We start from the raw sequence: 24,295 nt of genomic DNA, 5'->3' as shown, positions 1-24,295 counted from the left end.
TTTGTAGCTTACAAACAGTCCTGTATCTCCAATATGTAAGAGATGGAATCATTGCTGTTGATACGACTATGAGCTGTCCTTCTATCATCAGAGCCTAGGAGGAGAAGAGAGTTTATCAGTTAAATCTTACCCTCAACAGCGCATGGGAAAAGCCCTTCAACTTTAATGAATAGATGGTTGTATAAATGTGCTTGTGCCATAACCAGGAAATCTACAAAAAAGACATGTTTTGTGTTATGGTTTTATATAATTTTACCAGCATGTTTGAACATGTTTTTGGGGTGGTCACCTCCATCAAACTGAAGATGATGGAATATTATGAGCTGTTAACTGTAGTTCAGATGAAAATGAGCTCAAAGCAAAATTTGGTGCAAAATATTTCCTTACATTACCTTACGTAACTGTTGTTTTGGTGTGCTGTTGCTTAAAAGTGCATTTAAAAGACATTGGACTTTCAAGTTCAGATTTCAGTGTGTCAAGCCATTAGCTTTGATATGATTCCTTTTGTTCCAAGCGAAGACTCCGTGTCCCCATAGCTTGCCTGGACAGTCGCCAGAGTCAGCATGCAGGACTAATGCAGAGAGCCACAGTGGACATCCATCTGGGCCAGCATCTTTTATTCAGGAGCCTCACTTAGACAGTTAGCAGCCATGTGGCCGTAGGCCTGACAGAGCTGGCGTGTGCCGTGAAGACAAAGAGACCACTCTGTACCATGCTGAAAAGGATATCCATGCAGGATGAGGTCTCTCAGAGCCTAGATGTGTATGCAAATATTATTTAGATGATTCTATTCCTGAACACACACTGGAAAATATATTGCATCAGCAGTACAGGCAGTACATTCATGTATCTAATTTCTCATTTCCCACAAAGAATATGGAAATATTACATCACAGATCTAAGGTAATCTCACTTGAGTTTACTCCATATACACTGTAGGTAAAACGTCTAGAAATAAGCCGAATGACTTTCCTAATAACATGGCAAATATACAATATTTAACAGTGCATAAACTGCAGTGATGCTGCCTTCTCGTTTGCCATATAGACCAGAAGTAAACCCTGTGTGGTTATGTAACACACAGGCCTACTGGAGCGTGTAAACCTATATGTGGTGATGCTGTCATAATTTCATTTGTAGAGGGTGAAGGATCAAACCTTCAGGAGAATTAAGTATATTTCAGATTTCCTTTGGCATTTTTGCATTCATATTACATTTATATACTGTACGTACGTAAATGATCCAAAATCATAGAAAGATTATTAGTTACATGCTGTTAATACAACATTATCCAGACATTTTTTTAAGCCTCTGCACCAAAAAACAAAAACGCCTCTCCATGTCTGTCTGTCTGTCTGTCTCTCTCTCTCTCTTTCTGAAAACTTCTCTCGTCCGCTTCCCCCCTGACGACTTTGCAGCAGTGAACGGAGCTAAAACCTGTAATGGTTACCATGGAAACAGTCCAGTCAGCCAGCAGCGTGTCTCTATCTGGTGTGCACTGTGTACATGCGGTGTGTCTGTGTGTGTCTTGGCTTCAGACTCACCAAACAACAATCAGCCTTCCATACAAATCTACACAGCACATACTAGACCCCTGACGAGCGCTACGTTTAACTGTTTTATGGAATGCGTTGTAATTTAATATCGTCCAAATATATGATTTCTATCTCATTCTATCTCAAACTATATAAATGTATGTAACATAGACTTATTCAGAGCTTTAAATCCCAAGCCCATCCTGCTTGTAATAAAATTTGCATGGAAACTATTTAATATACATTACATGATAATGTTAACATGGATTAATATACTAAAACAGCAACCTTAGCTATGATTATCCTTATATCATTGGTTTAGAACTTTAAATTTAGTACATACAAGCTTTTTTTTTAACAACAAATAACATGAAGGATCAAATTGCTTTGTAATTCCTGAATAACTGAGTTTATGTTCTTCAGAGTGGGTCTCCCACATGGGGCTGGCCATCTTTAAAATAGGTTTGGCTGTCGTTAATGTGTCAGTATAATGCCTGACACTGAAAACATCTCTTGTTATAGCTATTTTTTGAGGTAGCTTTAAGGTGCATTTAATTCTTTGGACAGATTGTTCCTATCACAATCAGAATGTTCTCAGTGTTTTTAGGTGATAGTGTTAGCTCATATTGTTTTAAACCTATCCCATTTATATGTGCCGATGTCATTTTTAGTACAAAGAATTGACTGCATTAGCACAGTAAGTGACTTTTTAATGGCTTCCAATGGAGAAAAAGGGCATATTATAGAAGTGACTTTGTCTTTGAATTTGGACCAGGACTTAAAAGAGGTGGTGGTGTTAAAACTGGAGTGGCCCTTGCTTATTTCATTTTTATCACATTAAACCATGATAAGCATTCCTTGCATTAAGTCGCCTTCATGGAAAAGTTTACTTTGTGAACATAAACAGTTCAGGGAGAGGAAAAAAAAGCCCAACATCACGTCATAGCCATGCAGTCATCCTCCTTTAACAAAATGAAACCTTGGAATTCCAGAAACTTTCCACAGATTGTTCCCAAAAGCACCAGAAAGTTTTCCTCCATTGTAAGCATCACAGCCTTTGCCCAGCAACTCGCTCTGATACAGAGTGAGTCACTCTCTCGATGGAGGGGGCACTCCTATGCATCCCAACGAGGGAGGCCCCATGCACCAAAAAAAGAGCATGAAGCCAAATGCAAATTGTGCTCGGCATTGCAATATTTGCATGTCTCCACCAAACACAGTGCTTTTCTTTATACGCCATTGGAAAGGGAGGGGGGGGGGTGACTTCCCCAGAGCATTACATAAGGGCTTTCTGATGAGAGCTGACGCTATTCTTATCGTGATCTTCATACCTCACCATGGCATATTTGTGACTTTTTCTACAAATGCACGAGCACAATACAAAACACTGCTCACACCACTGTGACCTCTTGACCCCACCCCTTTTTGCCTTCAAAGGAGAAATGAAGGAGTGCAGTTTCTCGTTTTTTTTTTAATAGCAGTGATCTATTTGTAGCTCAGTGTTTTCCTTTGACAGCCATTCAAATGCCAGTTTCAGTTCATCCTTTCAGCAGAAGCCTTGGGCTTCGTACCCAGTGCTCGATGGCCAAATCCTGTTCAAGCTCCTACTAAAGGCTCGCAAAACCCAACAGACCGACAGCTTAGTCGTGTATTTTTGGTGCAAAAAAAAACATAACTCTCTAAATCCTACAGCAGGCCAAAGCCAGAGAAAAGCAACATTGGATTTAGGGCTGTGCAATATGACAATTATTGTATTGTTATTGTGTTAAGTTACATCACAATATTTACAAAGATATTTTGGGTACTTCTAGAAGAGTACTGTATATATGACTTCAATGAAAGAATGCTTTGACCTGTTTAACCTGACACTGTGTGAAATCTTGATGCGACCACTTTAGTTATTTTGTGTATATCCTTCATTTAAAAGAGCCATATCATTGAAAAAAACGTTTTCTGTATCTTTAATGTTTAATTTAAATGTTCTGATTTAGCATATAGACAAGATTTCAAAATGTACCCTTTACTTCCCAGTCCACATGCCATAACCCAAACGTGTTTTGATTTTGTGATATCACAAAAACCAATGCATTTACAGGTATCCGCCAAGTCATTCACAACAGTTTAGCTCCTACCCATTCACACTGAAGTTATAAGGAAAGTCTTAATAGCACAGCAACCAAAATAGTCTGTTTAATTCTAAGAGATAACGAGGTGGTAGAACTGAGTTATGTCAGTGACGTATGTTTTAGGTACAGAGGTCCACCCAAACTCAGAGGTGAACGTAAAACACAAGTAAAATGTAAGAAATGCAGTCATCAAAAAGACGGAATATTGCATTAAGTATTGTTTATCGTAAAATCATAACGAAAACTTGTGATTATATAATTTCCCATATTGCCCACCCCTAATTGGACAATTGCAGCTTTGCAAAATGTCAGAGTGAGCAAACGAAGCGCTCTGCTCCTGAACAGTGCGAGCTGTTTGCTGCTGCACACGAAAGGAAAAGGTGCATCTGTTGCCATGGCAGCCCATCTCCAGTCCATACGCTTTGAATGAGCGTTAAGACCAGACTGGTAGGAGTGGCAGCTCCCAGCGAGAAAGCTCCATGCCAAGCACACTCCTATGGCTCGTGCGGATGATATTTTCCCTGACGTGCCATGTGATTTTTTTTTTTTTTCTCGTTTTTTGCAATCTCAGTAGACCGGCATTCATAAACACCTCGCTCTGACAAAGGCTCTTCCCATACCATGAATCATTCAACGCACACAGCAGCTACGGAAATGTCATGTCCCCTGGATTTATACACACAGAGATTTAACCAGGCCAAATATGGCATTAGAGATAGAGAGAGAAAAAAAGTATCTGTGGCAAAACCATTTGCTTTTGTGTATTTTTTTCTTTTTAGTTTCTCAAAATCTTTAATATTACAGATATTCTGTAGAAATGTTCTGTGAAATAAACACAACATTAGCCATTATAATAATCAAGAATATTCTCTTGAGGTCTCTTGAGGTTCGTCATGCATGACTAAAGTACATCACTAGTATGAAAAAAGCCCTGTAAACATGAACACCAAATATTAATAAAACTGTGCACTTGAGGGCACAGAAATACATATTTCTGTCATGATTATTTGGCACATCTACAATAAATATGTAGTACAATAATAATGCAACAGTAAGATTTTTTCAGTTTTTTTAAACTTGACATACCTGATCTAACCTCTGTCAGCTCAGAAACATCAAATGCATGTATGAAATTACCATAAAGGAGGGAGGAAGGGGTATAGACCATGGTAATCCCTTAGTCAAGCTACATCCAAAAAAAACATAAATCGGAAGGAAAACCGCTTGTTTTTCCTGTCATTCTCTATAAAATATTTGCTCACACCTCCAACACTGCAAAAAAAATGTATCCAAAGATTTAATAAATAGCCTTTTTATCCCCTTAAATACATAGTGAATCTCTTTAGAGGTTCACCGTGGAAGAGATGTCGACTTTGCCATTTTACCATTAACACCATCAGTGGCGACTCAGCGAACTGTGCATCGATTTACAGTTTGGGGGGAAGACACTGGTTTAATGTTAATGGTATAATTTGCTCAGTCTCTCTAATTGCTTCATCATATCCTGGTTGGAGAGGCCAGTCTCGTTTTACGAAACTGGCCTCTGTCATTGCACATAGCTCGAGTGAAGTTTGGAAAACACAGTATTCCTTCATGACCCCCTGGGCCCTTTCGTCCAGAATCCCCCCTGTATGGGCGCCCGCCGCAACGTCCATCAGTAATCCCCTTTCAGTGGACATAGGGAGTTGAAGAGCAAGTGTGAAGTGCTTTGTTGCCTGATGGGAGAGTGCTTCTTTACAATGTCTTTGGGTACACACATCAAAAGGTTTAAGTGTCTTTGGATCCGTTCACGCAGAGGACGACTTGTCTGTGTTCTTCTCCATTGCTTCGGCGTCGTTGTCTTCCTCAACTGCAGAAAAGAGAGGTTTATGAGCGCTGGATGTCGACATGTTGCATGTTCATATGTTCATCTATTCTGCCGCTGCTCTTCCTCGTCCCCCTCCCCTTCTTTTCCAATCTCTCACAAACAAACGGTTTAACGGTGGATTTTGGAGCTCTCTCTCGCACAAACACACGACTGATTTTACTGTAAACCAATACAGATTCGTGTTTGCTTCGGTTTATAACGCTATACTTTAAAATATTGGCCACTTAGAAAAGCCGAGCCAGGCACCGCTCTCTGAGAAAACGCAGCCGTTAAATTTAAAATGAGAGAGAATTCGAATTCCAATGGCGCACGAGACTGCGCCGTTAGAAACTGCGGAAAATTCAGTTACACGAAACTCAGTTATCTCTAACTGGTTAAAAACATTTAACATCGTGTTATTGTGGCTTCCACTTATTAAAAAGAAGTCGTCGTGGTCGTTAACGTTCATAACATCGAACGACAACGACGACTATACGTTAGGTAATGATAAACAAAAGGATTCGTCTGGTAAAGAACATCAACTCGCCTCTTTTGCTTCTCCCAATCTGGCCGAGCTTGGGCGGTCGTTTGTTCTGGTTGCCGCTGAAGAAGTTGTTGGTGTCCTGGAGGCGGCAGGTGAAAGAAAGGTGCTGATCCTCGTCGCCGTCGTCGCCATAACGACTCATTTTCTCCTCGTTGTACGGCAGCACCTCCGACATGCTGAAGTTGCGGCTTAAAAACAACGCCGAGCGGCTAGCGCGTTAGCCCCCCTCTCACTGAGGGAAACGACGACGACGGAAAAAATCTATTGTGGAGAAACTGACGACTGAAAACGCGTCTCCCCAAAAAAAGCTCAAGAGGAGCTCCAAACGCACGTGTGTCTCCGCGAGCGAGAGAGTGGGTTGGAGAGGGGGGGGGGGAATAATGCGTGAAAATGTGGAAGATTCGCCCGTTTTCCACTTAATAGCTATGAAAATAAGCAAGCCACTCGCCAGATAATCTATCCAGAAACGTTTTTCGGTTTTTGTTTTCAGGAGGTTTCCAAATGAAAGTATGGAAAGAGGGCTCGTGGCGTGGAAAAAAAAAACCCAATGCAAATGAGAGGAAAGCGATGCAAACACACAGACGCGCACTCTCTCTCTCTCTCTCTCTCTCTCGCTCTCTCTCTCTCTCTCTCTAACGCGCACAGGTCCGCGCGAGCTTCGTGAAGGGGCAGCTGGGTCTTTACTGCCCTCCTACAGGGCAGATGATCGTGGGGAATTTTTGCAGCATCATTTTGCCCATTCCCACCCACACCAAAGCTAAATGCATACACCTTTAAACCAACAAAGTGCACGAATCATGTTGCTTTGTGGTGACCGTTGTAGTCAGCCCTTTATGGTCACTATATACTCCAGTCGGTTTTTGTTATTATATAAACCTTATTATGCAATTCATCTGCATAGGTATTGTCACAATCTGTATATCCTACCTTTTAAGTGGATTTGTGTATGTAAGGATTACAGAGAGAATCTATGGAGAGCTTATTAAAGTAGCCAACACAAAGCTCTTGATTTAATCCATTTAAGCCCCAATAGCCCCCTTATTTTCACCTAATCTTTGGATATTGCTTATACCTCTGTATTATTAGCCTTTATATGATTTTTAGGATATGAAGTATACAAACACACACAGCCATACCAGAATATTATGACCCCCTTGTTTCTAGACCCACTGTCCATTTTCACAGCTCCACTGAGCTTACAGGAGCACTGTGTAGTTCTACAATTATAGACGGTTGTCAGCATATTGCTCTACACACTTTCTTTGCCCCCTTTCACCCTGTTCTTCAATGGCCAGGACCACCACAGTGCAGGTATTGTTTGGGTGGAAGATCATTCCCAGCTCCTTAGCAACATTGTGTTAGTTTGAATTGCAGTGGTACAGACCAAATGGATCAGACACATCAGCGTTTCCACTCACTGTCCACTGTATTAGACAACCTCTTTGTCCACCTTGCAGATGTAAAATCAGACAGTAGCTCAGCCATTGCTGCACAGTTTGTGTTGGTCGTCCTCTAATCCTTCTTCAGGGGACACAGGACACTGTTAGCTGGCTGGTTTTGGTCGGTGGACTGTTCTCAGTCCGCAGCGACACTGATGTGTTTTAAAACTCCTGCATCACTGCTGTGCCTGATCCACCCGTACCAGCGTAACACACATTAACACATCACCACTGTGTCAGTATCACTGCAGTGCTGCGACTGAATCATCACATAAATCATACTTGCCCTGTGGTTGTCCTGTGGGGGTTCTGACTGTTTTAAGGCAATGTAAAAGGTGGCCAAAAAGTATGCACAGCAACAGATGGAATACAGTCTGTAACTGTAGAAAGTGCTCCTGAATGGTCAGTGGAGCTGAAAGAGGTCATAATATTCTGATATGACTGCGTAGAATGAGCCAGATACTCTCACGACAGTTTATTAGGTATTAGCTCCAGCTTGGTGATCAACGATTAGAGACTGTAGTCTATCTGTAAATTAATTTGGGCATCTACATTTATGGTCAGTTTTTGGCCACTACATTTGACTGGATAAAAACCCCGTTAATGCCACTGTGTCTGATACCATCACCACACCATCACCATGTCAATGTCCCTGCTGTTTTGAGAGTGGTCCATTAACCAAATAATATTAAGTCAACAACCATCCTGTGGACTGTTATTGACCAACAGTGGATGAAGTAGGGGGTGACAGATTGACTGGATACAGAGTGTACTGTGGACAGTGTGAACTGTTCAGTAAAACGGACAGTGATTGTCAGTCTGGAAAAGGTGTTAGGAAAGTGCCGCTCGTTTACAGATCTGCATTCTTGTTGTATCAGGATTCTTGTAGACTGTCCTACTTCTGACATTAACTTCTCAATGCTAAAAACAATCGGTTTACGGATATAGGCTGCTAAACGTGTGCTTTATAGGGAAACTGCTGACTTAAAAAATGGTCATATTCCACAGTTGTTAACAGAGCTTTGCAGTAGCTTTACATCATGTTTGACCAGCTGTCATTTGCATGTCTTACATTCTTATTGCATGTGTAGAAACGAGTATACATTTATTCTGAATTAATTACATTCAAGTTGTGTGTTCAAATCAAGCCACAGGGGCAGTGATAACCCTTAACCTGAATGAATCCTTTTGCATGAAGAACTGACAAACTCAACATCCACCTGCTTTGAATTTCCACCTATTGGCCTCTTTATTAGATATACCAATCTCATAGATGGATCAATTATGTAGTTGCATTGATTGTAAGCAATATCTCGTCATGAATTTTTGCCAGGATCCCACTCTACCCTCACGTATCACTGGTCGGTTTCTGATTATATCAACACTGACCAGATTGCATTGGACCAACAGCATCTCCACAGCTTGCACAGTTACTGTAGATTATGTATGATGAACATGACTCATTCTGTAATAGAGAGCTATGATGCAAGACCAAGCCCAAAAGGCAGGGAGATCTTTGCCATTCACTGTTATTTACCAGTCTTGAGTTTCTGCACGGGAGAGAGAAGAGATCTGATGCAAGCGTTAGACCAAATCAGCAGTGAGCTGTTTGCGTTTGTATGTTATGTACGTTTTTTCTTCTGCATCAACTGGGAATTAGTTTCTGCCCATGTCGGAATCATAGGCATCTCTGTGTGTAATCTAGCACGGAGGAGGTGCAGTGGCCCTGAACCGTTTTGAGATAAAAAAAAATAAATAAAAAAGGACCAATGAAATCACTTAGTGTGTGTCATTTGTTGTAGATGAGAATGAGTAAGACGAGATAAAAAGAGGACAGGACTGCAAGACAAACAGGGAGAAGAAAGGCTGCCTTTTTCGTAAGCTGTTCACAGAGTAGCAGACTAGAGCACACTTGCACTGAGCAGTACTGCAGTGGCTGCCTGACAACTGAGCCCTTCTCTCACTCACCAATAAAACAGCATCTACGCTGATATGTAGATATGTGTATGTTTGATCAGTCGATATCTGGTGATAGACAGGGCACATTCATCATTACATTAATTGCATGTTCAAAGTTGTGCACCATTTACTGCGATGAATCTTTGTCATTTGCATGCAGATATTACTGTGTGTGCGTTCTCCATCCACATTATCACCTATACTTCTGTTCACAGATCCCCCACCTCATAAATCGTATAGGTGTTCCTTTACTGACTGTAGGCCATTTGTCACTGTACAGTCTATCTGTCAGCCTCTAGTCCATATATCACTTGTCAGCTTCTGAGCTCAGGACCACTGCTGTACAGAAATTATTTGGATGATTGTTCAGGGGGCAGCCATTGAATAAAAGGTTAGTGAACCAAATTGGGGATCAGAGGGTCGCTAGTTCGATCCCTTCGACTGCCAGGAAAATCTGTGTCCTCACTCAATTCATGGCTGAAGTGCCCTTGAGCAAGGCACCTAAACCACAAATGCTCTCAAGGGGACCAAGAGTCACTGCATGCTCTCTCTCTCTCTCTCTCTCTCTCTCTCTCTCTCTCTCTCTGTATTTCATTGCCACGGATGAGATAAAGCAGAGATCAAATTTCATTGCACTGTTGTACAATTTCTTTTTATTTAATTCTCAACCAAACAGTGATGAAGTCGTTTAGTGCATCTGGGATAACAGTGTCTCTGTGGTTTTTACAGGTTGAGACTCTCCATCCATCAAAAATATTCATCCAACAATGGTTCTAAGGACAGAGAGTAACCAATGATTAAGGACTAAGGAATGGACAATGACATTAAATGACATTAGATAAAATGTCAGTACACTGGCAAAATGAAGCCAGCAATTTACATGAAACATTAAGGGGTTTCCAGTAAAATTGCCCATAATTTTTTTCTTTAAAAACATTGTGTGAAAATAAGCTGTTAATCTTAATCACTGAAACATCGCATCATGATAAACACTGCCCCATATTTAAATAATGTAACAAATGGCTTTCTCAAAAAGTGACGCTAATAAAAACAGCCTTGTGACGTGAATAAATTGGTGTGAATTTGCTATTTAGAGTTCACACAGAGTCAATCATGCATCTGTCACTTTACACTGTGGTATCATGTGAAGGCGGTGAAACTAGAAACTCTCTTTAATGTTGCCAAATTAATTGAAATGGCTGAGCTGACACACCTAGTCCTACTGGATTTACACGCATCCAGAGGGATTATCAGGAGGTTCTTCTTCACTCTTTTACTCCAGGTTTCTTCATTTATTATTTACAAATGCCCTCTGATATTTACTGCCATTAACTTTATTGAAGTACATTTAAAAAGACATGTCCTTGGTTGAAAACATGCTGAAAGAGTTTCACAAAAACACATATACTGACATCATTCATGCACCAAAAAACTGATCTTGGCAAACAGTTCTGTCCTTAGGCTTTTAAAATGTGGTTTAAAAAATATGTGATAAATATATAGCCTCAGGGTTGTTTTGGTGCATGTTTTACCAGTTAACAAAAGTCTATATATATATATGTGTGTGTGTGTGTGTGTGTGCACTATGACTTTTTAAAAACACATTATTGTATATATTAATGTTATATATAAATATATTCAAGGGCGACATGGTGGTACAGCAGGTAATTTCGCATTCACACAGCTCCAGGGGCCTGGAGGTTGTGGGTTCTATTCCCACTCCGGGTGACTGTCTGTGAGGAGTGTGGTGTGTTCTCTCTGTGTCTGTGTGGGTTTTCTCCGGGTGATCCGGTTTCCTCCCACAGTCCAAAAACACACGTTGGCGACTCAAAAGTGTCCGTAGGTGTGAGTGTGTGAGTGAATGTGTGTGTGTTGCCTGTGAAGGACTGGCGCCCCCTCCAGGGTGTATTCCCACCTTGCGCCCAATGATTCCAGGTAGGCACTGGACCCACCGCGACCCTGAACTGGATAAGCGCTTACAGATAATGAATGAATGAATAAATATTTTCACATTTGTAAGAACTAAGTTTTAAAATAACATGCTTATTAATGCACTTGTATACCAGATATTACGATTCAAATAACAACCACATATCCCTAAATACATTTTTTAACTCTTTTTTTCACAGAAATGTAATAACAGTATGAAGACATTATATAAATTTAGAGCCCAATGGACTTTTGGAGTTCAGTATTTGTAGCATCGTTTGAAAGAACTGTAGATGGTCCGGTCTATCCACCTTCGGAACCTGGACACAGCCGTGTACACGCCTGGAAACTTAGCATCCCCACAGCCATTTCCCCAGGAGGCCAGGCCATAGACTCTCTCATCACATACCAGTGGCCCTCCAGAGTCACCCTGGAAAAGCAAAACACTTCAAAAACACTACACCAATACAACAGCCAACCAATACTTCAGCTTTAGAATCAAGGTCAGCGTAGAAAGCAGTGGGAGGAGATAGTGGACGGTGGCCCTGTGTCTGAATGAGGGGTCATAAATCACTGGAATTGTCTGGACATGTTAATAGTTTAGTGATCCACATGCACACTCACAAACACAAGAATAATTCAGAGCACAGTCAAATTACACAATTTTACTCCTTACCCATATATGATTAGCTGTTCATGACATCATATATCATAGTATATGACACATTATTATCTATAGCTGAGAATGGTAAGCCATGTAAAAATGAATGTAGGAATGAGGCTGTTGAGCAATTATGAAATGTGTTAATTGAATATCAGAATCATATCATATTTAACAAAATATATACAAATTATTAATTAATTCATTCATTCATTCATTATCTGTAACCCTTATCCAGTTCAGGATTGCGGTGGGTCCAGAGCCTACCTGGAATCATTGGGCGCAAGGCGGGAATACACCCTGGAGGGGGCGCCAGTCCTTCACAGGGCAATACACACACTCACACACTCACACCTATGGACACTTTTGAGTCGCCAATCCACCTGATTTTGGAGTGTGGGAGGAAACTGGAGTACCCAGAGGAAACCCACGCAGACACAGGGAGAACACCCCACTCCTCACAGACAGTCACCCGGAGGAAACCCACGCAGACACAGGGAGAAAACACCACACTTTTCACAGACAGTCCCCCAGAGGAAACCTACGCAGACACAGAGAAAACACACTACACTCCTCAGAGACAGTCACCCGGCAGAAACCCACGCAGGCACAGGGAGAACACACCACACTCCTCACAGACAGTCACCCGGAGCAGGGATCGAACCCACAACCTCCAGGTCCCTGGAGATGTGTGACTGCAACACTACCTGCTACCTGAGAGGCGGCACGGTGGCGCAGCAGGTAGTGTCACAGTTACACAGCTCCAGGGGCCTGGAGATTGTGGGTTTGATTCCCGCTCCGGGTGACTGTCTGTGAGGAGTGTGGTGTGTTCTCCCTGTATCCGCGTGGGTTTCCTCTGGGTGACTGTATGTGAAAAGTGTGGTGTGTTCTCCCTGTGTCCGCGTGGGTTTCCTCCTGTTCCAGTTTCCTTCCACAGTCCAAAAACACACTGGTAGGTGGATTGGCGACTCAAAAGTGTCCGTAGGTGTGAGTGAATGTGTGTGTGTGTCTGTGTTGCCCTGTGAAGGACTGGCGCCCCCTCCAGGGTGTATTCCCGCCTTGCGCCCAATGATTCCAGGTAGGCTCTGGACCCACCGCAACCCTGAACTGGATAAAGGTTACAGATAATTAATAAATGAATTAATTTTCTTGAGAAATATGTGATTCCTTCATGCTCTTGATAAATTACTTAAGGTCATTAATCAAGACAAAGAATGGTCAGATGCAAACATACTTTGCATGCATTCTTGCCTCCAGTGCTGTAGCCTGCACAGATCATGTTGAAGGTGATGTTCCCATTGAAGGACTCACTACTGTTGCACTTTGCTGTGGAGATGATGGGTAGTTTGGCTGTATGAAGTGTTGGAGGGATGTGACTGCCGCTGTGGCTGGTGGACCCCCAGCCCGAGACCCTGCACATTCGGCCTGGCATCACTCCTTTGTTCTGTCTCGGCAGAGGAGCCAGAGACACGAACTTGTTCAGCACTATTGGAACCCGCAGCTAAAGCAAACACACACACACACACACAAACCCACAAACATAAAGATTAGAGCTGGACAGCTGGGTTTTTCTCGGGCCTTTAATCATCTCATCCTTCTGCTTATGATTCAAGGTAATATTTACTTTGGCAGGAGTATTGATTTTAGTAATACATTGACAGTTGGACATACATCTCAAGCTGTTGCTTTATTTTTGCATGCATGCTGCCAATACACAACCAGAATATACTCCCTGGTGCAGTGATGGAACTAAGATCTTAAAGGAACAACCATTCATTTTCTCAGATGATTCTCTTAAAAAAAAGCATTTTAAAGGCACCTAGGTCGAGTACAGAGTTCCTGTACTGAGCTTATTGTAAACATAGGCACCCCCATTATGGGTTCCACCCTATGGTTTATTCAGAGGCTACAAAACAATCTAACTCTTCTCACGTTTCTCTGATTGCTCCTTTAGGGATCCCACCCGAGCCACCCAATGGTGGCAGTGTAAAATCCTTAAATACTCACTATGTTGTGTAGGGTCACAAAGCTGAAACATGATACATTAGCGTCTAACATTAACCCAAACATTTATAGTAACAACCTGATTAAGAGTTTAAACCAATAAACAAGTGATAGGTCACATTGCAGGTGGTGGATGCTGCGTTTGAATCTGTTTCCATGGAGGAGATGCATTATGAATAAATGGATGTCTGAGCTGTCTGTGCAGTGTTGATGGAAGTGAACTGGTGAGGTATGCTGTTAAGAAATTGGATCTTTCAGCGAGTCATGGGCCTCAATGTGATTAGCAACAATGCTCAATGTCAAGCATCGACCTGAGGGGTAAAAAAGCCTCCACTCTTGGCCTTTGGAACAATGGTTCTTCATTCTCTGGAGAGACTGAGCACGATTCAATGCTTTCTGAGATGAGATGGATTGGCTTTTGCGATCCTGAATTAATCATAACAACCAACACCTTGGGGCTGAGCATTATTAAATTACAGAAATGTACAAACATCTATTTTAAAGCCTTCCGAAAAGATTTGATGTGGTTGCTACCGTATAGAGGAAAACATGGTCTTCACTTTAGAAAAACTGTCGGATGAACATGTGAAAACACACACGTAGCTGTGAAATTTTACTTTGACACAATGATTCCTCAAACATTAAACGATGCTATCACTTTACCGAACTTCAAACACACCGTAGCTTAATGTCTTGTACCTTAATGAGCATGATGTCTGCATTATTGGTGCTCCTGTTGTACAGGGGGTGAGGTATGAGGGCATGTGGTTTAGAATACTGCTCCATTCCTTCATACACTCCCAGAGCATAGTCTCCAGCCACTATCATCATCTCATCCACACTGAGAGGAAGATATCTGCATTTCATACATAATAAATAAGCGTCATGTCACACATTAAACACGCTCTGAGCTTGGGACAATTCAGATTCCACAGACTTTCTGCATCTCACAGTTGAATATTATGGCAAAGTGAGTAATGAGTTGTAAAAACTGTTCTCTTAATGGAGCAGTATGTCTTTTGTTTGGTTATGATACACGTGTAAGACGTCACGTGTGTGAATATATAGAAAGAAGATGAGAGAGAATGCTGTAAACCATTTTCTGAAGATGGGGATGAATGGGATAGCAGAAGTGATCCCAGGACCATTTTATACTTAATAGAATAGATCCCACATTTCATGAACTATTGATAAACTAACCCTTCAAATGGAAAGCCATAGTTTGGTGATAAATCAAATGAATACTGTCAATGCTGATCAGCCAAGACATGTTTGCTGTTCTTATTTTTGCTTTGTCTTTGCACTGGAGTGCTACATGTCCTGACATGTCCACTTTATATAGACTTGTGGGGTGGTTTCTGACACTGAACCACACACGGTTATTTATAAGTATTCACCAAAAAGGCATTACAATGCTAAAAAGTATAGTTGTTTCAAACATTTTCCAACATTTTCACAAGTGTATTTAGCGTAGAAACAAGATACAGGGGTTAGACAATGAAACTGAAACACCTGTCATTGTAGTGTGGGAGGTTTCATGGCTAAATTGGAGCAGCCTGGTGGCCAATCTTCATTAACTACACATTGCACCAGTAAGACCATGTGCATCCAATGGTTCAAACATTGTGTCCTGAAGGCAGTGCCATGTATCAGGACGACAATGCACCAATACACACAGCAAGACTGGTGAAAGATTGGTTTGATGAACATGAAAGTGAAGTTGAACATCTCTCATGGCCTGCACAGTCACCAGATCTAAATATTATTGAGCCACTTCGGGGTGTTTTGGAGGAGCGAGTCAGGGAACGTTTTCCTCCACCAGCATCATGTAGAGACCTGGACACTATCCTGCAAGAAGAATGGCTTAAAATCCCTCTGACCACTGTGCAGGACTTGTATATGTCATTCCCAAGACGAACTGACGCTGTATTGGCCGCAAAAGGAGGCCCTTCACCACACTAATAAATTATTGTGGTCTAAAACCAGGTGTTTCAGTTTCATTGTCCAACCCCTGTACATTTCACATGTAATGTAATGTAAAATACAGTCCAGTGTACAGTGATTAACACAGTTATAAATCAAAAACCTGAAGCATCTCATAAACATGTCTCCACCAAATGTGTCCTACACCTTTCATGTCTTTGATTTTCCCATCTCTTAAAAATGATTTAGTCAAGAAACGTAAATGAGCTCTTCTATTATTGGATTCCCTGTATTGAACCTTATGTGTATTTATGATATACATAAAATGTTGCACTACCAAACAGGTACTGAGTTGCCTAATGTTTTCACATTCACAAACAATATCTGTCTTTTTTCCTAGAACGTACCACCACCAGTGTGTTTTGTTGAAGAACCAGGATTCCTTCAGAAACACAGAGGACCTGTGTTTAATGTGCAGAACAGTGTTTATAACAGTAGATAAGCATTAGTGTGAAACTCAGTAATGACAAATCAAGGTGACTCTCCTTGTGGTGTATCTGTGTCCAGGGTTTTCTGGCTTCTGCTTCCAGTAGCTTCTCTGTTGTAAGTGCTGTTATTCATACAAACAGCCAGAACAAACTGGTGCAATGTGCTCTGTATATAAGCATAAATGGAGAACTCACCCCATATTACAGTGTGCTGCGGTGAGCACCCAGTATTTATGCACCAGAGACCCTCCGCAGAAATGCTGACCCTTTGAGCTTTGTAGTGATACTATGTATTTAACCGGGTTTGGTGAAGGGGTGTAGCCACCAACTACACGAGCGTGAACAACATCTTGACCTGGTTAAAAAATAAAAAGAATATTAAAGAATCTTAATTAATATAAACATGACAAAATGCAATGATTTGCCAATAATTTAAACTTGAATTTTAACTGAAAATAGTGGTAGTGGAAGGTGTTATATTTAAAAATATATATTGCACAAAAACATCATTAACACAGTGCAACAATGCATTCATTAAACTCTGTGTAGACAAATAAAAGTCAGAGACTATGGAGAAACATTGAGACCAAAAAGGCTGTAAACAAAACATGACAACAAAAGAGTAAACATGGTCCGTCTCTGTGGGAACTCAAATCATTGCAGTGTCCCTTGGCACACATAGGTCAGTCTGAGAAACGCTATACAGGTCAAATGTGTGGTAAAACTTCCAGAGACGCTCCAAACAAATACGAGCCCTGCTGACAATGCTGCACCACAATGAGCTGAACTCTCCTGCTGATCACTGTAGTGTCACATTGTGCCGATAAAAAGATAAGGTTCACAGCGTAGAGGAGAAAGGAACATCACATAAATGTGTGCAGCGTTATATTATTTTTAACCAAAGCGTATTGATCTGAAGTGTTCCAGTTACTGTCAATAACAGAATTGTTTTGTAAAGTTCCGTGAATTATATATGGATCCGTTTCCCTCAGAGAGGGCTCTGATTATGTAATTAGTTTCAGAAGCATGTTGTGTTCATGTGCCCTGACAAAACGAGGAATTCCACAATATTTCTACATTATTTCATTGTTAATAATGTGCCTCTAAAACGTATATAATCAGCATTCACTAGAATTGGATTGGACACTAGAAATGGCCAGGAATTTTAAAAAGCCTCCAATACCCTTCACATGTAGTGATTCCATACTTTTTGCTAGAAGTGGATCTGTTTTTGAGAGAGAAAGTACAAAATCACTTACAGTCAGGTGGTGCCAAAAGCTTCAAAAGCAGCAGGGTGCAGACCCGAAACCAGGCCATTCTGAGGATGGATAAAAGCGTATGAGGCAGTAGAGTTTGCTGCCTAGATGTTTGCTGAATCCTTCTCCATCTCCAAGAGATCCGCAATGGCCTCAAGTTTCTGAATCCAGTTTCCACCATCAGAATATCAGACAAGCAACAATTCATGATTCACAGAGGTAGAAACTTGTAGCTGCTCTCTCCTGTTTGACCCTGAAACAAGAATGGCTGCTTTGTCAGACTCGAAGGGCAAATTTAACTTTATATCCAACCAAAAGACTAGTCTATCAGATACCTTTCAGCGCACACACGACAGAGGGACAGTTTTGTGGATATCACTGTCTAATTTATACACTGAGATGCCAGATTATTAGGTACCATCTTCTTTACATGTGATGAAATGACCTCATCTGACCATTACATTTTTCATGTCTCTGTAGATTAGTTCATGTCTTTGTAATGAGGGCTTTATGAATGATTACCTACTAGGGTTAGGTTGGGGATAATATCCCTCTCAGTGTAATTTTGAACAGGGGGCTTTATACATCTCTAACAGACGCTTGGTATTGTGCATGGTGACTTTAAGCTGTTTTTAGCTATTCCAGAGCCTGCTGTTCTGTAACTAACTGTTTGTATCCACAGTGGGTGTCTACTATGGTATAAAGAAGACCCAAGCAAAGCTTCTTAATTTTGTTGAAGTGCCACATGTGTTCAAACATTTTGTCACTTCTGTTGTTGGACATTTGTCCTGTAAAAAACACCCTGTACTGGTGTAGCTATCTGCCCCAGGGAGAACACTGAACAAAAGGAAATAAAGCATACATAGTTTAAAGCACCCCTTAGAAAGGTCAGCCAGCATGGGATAACCACAGAGACTTGGGTGTAAAGAAATTATTAGCTGCTAATGCAGTGAGAACAAGCCTAATGTACAAACTCTGGTCAGACATATGTGACAAATTTCAATTCCTTTGGATTGGTATTGCTGAAATGAACACAGGGAGAACACACCACACTCCTCACAGACAGTCACCCGGAGGAAATCCACGCAGACACAGGGAGAACACACCAAACTCCTCACAGACAGTCGCCTGGAGGAAACCCACGCGGACACAGGGAGAACACACCAAACTACTCAGACAGTCACCCAGAGGAAACCCACGCAGACACAGGGAGAACACACCACACTCCTCACAGACAGTCACCCGGAGGAAATCCACGCAGACACAGGGAGAACACACCAAACTCCTCACAGACAGTCGCCTGGAGGAAACCCACGCGGACACAGGGAGAACACACCAAACTACTCAGACAGTCACCCAGAGGAAACCCACGCAGACACAGGGAGAACACACCACACTCCTCAAAGACAGTCACCCGGAGGAAACCCACGCAGACACAGGGAGAACACAATACACTCCTCACAGACAGTCACCCAGAGGAAACCCACGCAGACACAGGGAGAACACACCACACTACTCACAGACAGTCACCTGGAGCGACACTAGAATCCACAACCTCCAGGTCCCTGGAGCTGTGTGACTGCGACACCTACCTGCTGCACCACCGTGCCACCAGTATCTTTGTAAACTTAAAAGGAAGCCTTCAGGAATATTGTAAAGAAAGAAATGAGTCCACCACCGCCTTTGAAATGTTCTGGGAAGTGCCGAGTATCTCCTCGCTATTGTCCCTATCTGAGCTGAAGAAACAATGCACACAAACAAGCCGTCACACCCGAGGGACCGATGTGATTACATTATAAAACGCAAAGAGGAGATTTCCCAGGGTCACTGATGCTGGAGCACTCCTGTTATTCCTGACCTGAGCTGCATTTGCCACAGTGAGTACTCTTATGTTAATTCTCATATTGTTATCTAGTAATTGCTTTTGAAAAAACAACTGAGCAGGAGTAAGTTTGATAGATATACCCTTATTGTAAAAGTGTTGTTAAAGGGTTCACGGGAGCAATGCCATAAAAATCATTTTGGGTTCCCTAAAATACATTTCAGTAGAACCTTTTTTTAAGAACACACCTGTAAATAAGGTTTCTAAAACAACCCAGTGTCTTTTGAGCCTTTGTTTATAAGAGTGCAGACCCAGTCAGTGACCCCTATTTTATAGGATCTTCAGATTCAACTTCTTCTTCTGAAACATTATAATTTTTCATGGCTATGTATAGTTGACTTTTGATATATGAACTGCTTGATTTGCTTATATATTTCTAAATGGTTAAATCTTTCTTTCAGGTATTTTAAACATGAAGAAACGTTTTGAACATGTACTGCTTCTCCTAATCTCCATTTTTCAAGGTAAATCTGCACAGCTACCGCTTTCAATCAAGGCACAAAGTTTCTATGACTTATAACACCAATGGAATCATTGCAAATGATATTTAGAACCAATTATAAAGTTTTTCTATTCTAGAAAATACGTATTTGACCAACCCAGTAAACAATTAGCCGTTGATTCAACGTTGAAATGACGTAATGACTGCCGTATAACCAACGTTCTCTTAAGGTTGAAAATACGTCCAAACACAGACATTGAAAAGACGACTATTAGATGTATTTTGGACGTCCATTGACGTTATTAATTGGTCCCGAATTAAATTACTTGTATAAAACGCGTTTTGGACGTCCACTGACGTTATCGATTGGTCACTTGATAACAAACATATTAAGAGGGATTTTGGACGTCCATTGACCTTGTTTACTGGGAAGTTTCACCTCTTTCAAGCATATCACATAAAACTGATGCCTACCGAAACCTGTTCAGAACATGGAAAGCCAAACACCATATTAATTTTCTGTTTACCCAGCTTTTCCAATTCCATTAGGAAAAGTAACTGAATATTTAGTAAAACATGCCATACATAAATTATATCAAACGTTTATTAGGAGTTAAATGTGGTTAAATTGATCCCTTTGTCCTTATATTCTTTCATTTATGTAAAGCACATTGATTTGCCTTTGTTTATATGTGTTGTATAACCCATAAATTACGAGGCCTTGTCTCATACAAAACATAAAAAACGTAGTTTACCAAACAGCAGTGTTTTTAATTGCTCAGGTTCTGTGCAGCAGAGAATAATCGGGGGACAGGAGGTTGAGCCTTATTCTATAAAATATCAGGCTTCAATACAGTACAACAATAACCACTACTGCGGAGGAACGCTGATCAGCCCCCAGTGGGTGGTGTCTGCTGCCCACTGCTGGAAACCGTGAGTACTGCACTCATGTCTCATACTTGTTATTGCTGCTAATCGCTATATGTTAATTCCTTCCCATTTACCACCGTGATATTTATACAAAACAGGGTGAATGTGGTACAGGTCATGAAATAACAGATTCTACTCACAGATAGTTCTCTATATGTCTAATAGAGAACCATGTGCATTCAAAGCCACACTATTGACGTGTAGAAATCATAGTGTCATGTAGTGCACTAGAGAGTAGGACCTATGTAGTGTACTTGGGAGTAGGGCGCCATTTAACTAGCCTCAGATAAGTAGAACCCAACATCTAAAAAATAGCTGATAGGTGGAAATCCTCTGCCCTTGTTCTCTGTAAATTATTGTGTTCTATGTAATTATGTGCAGACATTTATATTGGTCTTGGAAACACATTTTATTCAGCACGATTATTCTGGTGGAAATGTCTTAATGATTATTGTAAATTTATTCCCAGACGTCTGACTTCTTATTAAGTTCATAGAAAGGTAAAACCTCAGGGAAGCACATGACTTAAAATGAAGCTCTTTGCTCCACAGAAACTATCTAATCAAAGTGGTGTTGGCTGAGCATGATCTGTCTAAGAAAGAAGGTGTGGAGCAGGTGTTTAATGTCTCCAGAGCACTTGTCTATTACCTCTTCACCTACCGGACGTTTGATAATGACATCATGCTCTTGAAAGTAAGCAAAGCTGGCCTTTCCTTAATTCCTACCCGAGCTGAGAATAGAACTACAGCAAGGCATTTATTCAAACAAAGAATATACATGTCTCAGCTCTTAACTTAAATGAAGTGCTGATGAATGAAGTGATGACTTAAATGAAAGCTTGGCTTATTCTTGTGTTCAGTTGGAGCAACCGGCAGATCTTAACGTCTACGTCCAGCCTGTCCTGTTGAGTCCAGACATTCCTCTGCAGGGGAGGATGTCATGTGTAGTCAGTGGCTGGGGGGTTACACAAGTCTACAGCTACTATCTGTCCCCTGTCCTCCGTGCTGTGGACGTCCAGCTTATCCCCAACTGCCAGTACTATTACTACAACAGGATCTCTGAAAACATGGTGTGTGCTGGCTCTCCGCTCGGAGGAAAAGACTCCTGCCAGGTGACGTAGACATGCCTACTTATGTTGAATTTATAAGGAGTGTTTCTGTTTGGCCCGAGGGCTTTAAAGTACAGTTTACATAAGTGACATTGTGCACTCTCAGAAAAAAAGGTACAGTACAGGTGCATTATTGATTTTGAGGGTTCCAACTCGGTGACAGCAAATGGTACCACCACGGCAACAGCTTTTCTAACAGTGGGTATCCTCCTGTGTCTTCTGGGGGTACCTCAGGAACCAAGTTAGGAAACGCTGGCCAAGGCTATTAGTCGATATTTAGTACCAATCCAATATCAATGACAAGCTAGTAATGTTTCACCCCTGGAATAACTCAGGAATAACTCAAGTAAACATACTTAAATGCTAACTTACAGTTTATGCTAATGCCTTGATGGAGGTGGGTATACATCAGTGGCGGATGCTGGTCTTTCAAGGAGGGGAAGCTCAATTTCTGCCTACATCATAAAATGTGTCGGTTTATTTATACGTAAATTCTACCCTCCGTTCCTTTTCAAGAAAATGATCTGTGACCCTGTCGTACCAACAAGGCGTCTTTTCCAGGGACTTGACTAGTGTCCTCTCAATGGCCAGCAGAGCTAGGCTGCTTAAACGGCCTTGGCCCATGTGAAGTGTGTCCGCCTGTGAGTGCTTTGTGACGGTGGAGGGGCTCAGCAGCACCCGCTGGACAGAAACTGGGATAGAAGTCAGAAAGAGTGATAGAAGTCAGTCTCCAAACAAATCAGCTACAAAAAAACCACCAGAAATAGAAGCTTGATTTGTCGCTAGTCGTTTTTAACAAAGAAAATGCCGCTAAGAGGATTAAGAAAGTCTCCGGTTCAACTCAGAACAGAATGAAAATGTAATGCTCCCATGGATCTTTACACCAAAGGATTGCTGATTCGCTCATTTCGCTGTCAATCAAAAAGGGATTCAGCCTCAGACAGATCATCCAATCATAATGCAGAAGCTGAGCGTCCGGGCCAGCCGAGGCCAGCCCACTGCCCCATAGACCCCCAGAGACACTGAGCATCGGATGGGTGGGACAAAGCCCAGCATTTATCCAATGACTTGTCTCATTTCGCTGCACTTCGCTGCTTCACTATTGAACTCTGTGGACGCTCAGTGTCCACACTCTTTAAAGCACTGTGAAGCTGGGGGAATGATTGAGAGGAAAGCCACGTCTTTACCAGTGATAAGAAGCTGATTCTGAACAAAAGTTGAGCATGTTGTAGTGCATATTTATTCAATGACATATACACACAACAGTATATATTTGATCACTTATTTTTTGACATTTTAGGGGAAGCTGAGCTTCCCTTGCAGTCTTAGAGCAATCGCCTCTGGTATACACCAACATTACTTTTGTTCATTGCTGTGTCTGTGATCTTGTTTATATTTGTGTCTGGACAATATTTTATTCTTTAACGAACAAACGTAAACTAACTACATGTGTACTTTAACATGAAACATGTTTTCAGCGTCAGCCGGTCGAGTGATAGTCACTGTGACATTTCCCTCTTTTGGATGGCAGGGTGATTCGGGTGGTCCTCTGATTTGTGAGGGATATTTTGGAGGTATCGTGTCCTGGGGCATTGGCTGTGCGAACCCTTATTTTCCTGGCGTCTACACCAAGGTCAGCAACTACATCCGCTGGATCAACTGGATCATGAGCGACGGCACTACTAACTAGACATATATTTATATATATACAACCCTTATATATATGTTATTAGGAAATATTGAACATTGAAACATGCTTTTCCAATGCTTTGTTGATTTTCTAAGTGAAACAAGGAAAACTCTTCAGGGAACACATGTAAATAAAAAGAGTTTTTCCACAAATTTTATTTAGGTTTATTTGCAGTTTGTTGAGCTTAACATAGTGGAAAAGTATTGATAATAAAATGTAACATGTACTGCAACTTCTTCACAAGTCATATTTTATGACTTATTTTTTTCATAATATATTAAATTCTGCAGATCACCAGTGTTAAATCAACACTATTAGTGTTACACTGTTAGTGTAATAAATTAACACTCTCATTATTAAGATAACACTAATAATTTTGATTTAACACTGGAGAATTTACTGTGTATACAGTATCAGTACATTAGAATATTCATTCATTATCTGTAAGCGCTTGTCCACGTCAGGGTCACGGTGGGTCCAGAGCCTACCTGGAATCATTGAGCGCAAGGTAGGAATACACCCTGGAGGGGGCA

The 24,295-nt window shown here is 41.3% G+C and overlaps 3 protein-coding genes across 3 annotated transcripts; 1 reads left to right on the top strand and 2 right to left on the bottom strand.

Moving 5' to 3' along the window:
* Positions 1–3,526: 3,526 nt before the first annotated feature.
* camk2n1 (calcium/calmodulin dependent protein kinase II inhibitor 1) lies at positions 3,527–6,667 on the bottom strand. The gene is made up of 2 exons (XM_066672160.1): positions 6,055–6,667; positions 3,527–5,510 (listed from the first exon to the last, which is right to left on the bottom strand). Exons 1-2 carry the CDS (start codon positions 6,224–6,226, stop codon positions 5,449–5,451), a joined length of 234 nt encoding a protein of 77 aa, XP_066528257.1. The 5' UTR covers positions 6,227–6,667; the 3' UTR covers positions 3,527–5,448.
* A 4,970-nt stretch (positions 6,668–11,637) lies between these two features.
* Positions 11,638–17,771, bottom strand: LOC136697317 (trypsin-like). Its single transcript, XM_066672352.1, has 5 exons — positions 17,714–17,771; positions 16,650–16,809; positions 14,743–14,884; positions 13,274–13,540; positions 11,638–11,808 (listed from the first exon to the last, which is right to left on the bottom strand). The coding sequence occupies exons 1-5, from the start codon at positions 17,769–17,771 to the stop codon at positions 11,638–11,640; spliced, it is 798 nt and encodes a 265-aa protein (XP_066528449.1).
* A 2,233-nt stretch (positions 17,772–20,004) lies between these two features.
* si:dkey-33m11.8 (trypsin-3) lies at positions 20,005–23,762 on the top strand. The gene is made up of 5 exons (XM_066671211.1): positions 20,005–20,056; positions 20,817–20,967; positions 21,516–21,657; positions 21,824–22,075; positions 23,604–23,762. Exons 1-5 carry the CDS (start codon positions 20,005–20,007, stop codon positions 23,760–23,762), a joined length of 756 nt encoding a protein of 251 aa, XP_066527308.1.
* Positions 23,763–24,295: the final 533 nt, after the last annotated feature.

Source organism: Hoplias malabaricus, chromosome 5 (assembly GCF_029633855.1).
Source record: "Hoplias malabaricus isolate fHopMal1 chromosome 5, fHopMal1.hap1, whole genome shotgun sequence".
Classification (NCBI taxonomy): domain Eukaryota; kingdom Metazoa; phylum Chordata; class Actinopteri; order Characiformes; family Erythrinidae; genus Hoplias; species Hoplias malabaricus.
This window is presented reverse-complemented; position numbering and strand designations above follow the sequence as displayed.

Excerpts from the sequence above, each read along its gene's own strand:
- camk2n1 (XM_066672160.1), bottom strand. The coding sequence starts at position 6,226 with ATGTCGGAGGTGCTGCCGTACAACGAGGAGAAAATGAGTCGTTATGGC. Across the intron at positions 5,511-6,054 it reads GATTGGGAGAAGCAAAAGAG|TTGAGGAAGACAACGACGCC; the intron begins GCGAGTTGATGT and ends TCTTTTCTGCAG.
- LOC136697317 (XM_066672352.1), bottom strand. The coding sequence starts at position 17,771 with ATGGCCTGGTTTCGGGTCTGCACCCTGCTGCTTTTGAAGCTTTTGGCA. Across the intron at positions 13,541-14,742 it reads CAGACATCATGCTCATTAAG|CTGCGGGTTCCAATAGTGCT; the intron begins GTACAAGACATT and ends TGTTTGCTTTAG. Across the intron at positions 11,809-13,273 it reads GAGGCAAGAATGCATGCAAA|GGTGACTCTGGAGGGCCACT; the intron begins GTATGTTTGCAT and ends TTGCTTTTCCAG.
- si:dkey-33m11.8 (XM_066671211.1), top strand. The coding sequence starts at position 20,005 with ATGAAGAAACGTTTTGAACATGTACTGCTTCTCCTAATCTCCATTTTT. Across the intron at positions 20,968-21,515 it reads GCTGCCCACTGCTGGAAACC|AAACTATCTAATCAAAGTGG; the intron begins GTGAGTACTGCA and ends TTTGCTCCACAG. Across the intron at positions 22,076-23,603 it reads GAGGAAAAGACTCCTGCCAG|GGTGATTCGGGTGGTCCTCT; the intron begins GTGACGTAGACA and ends TTTGGATGGCAG.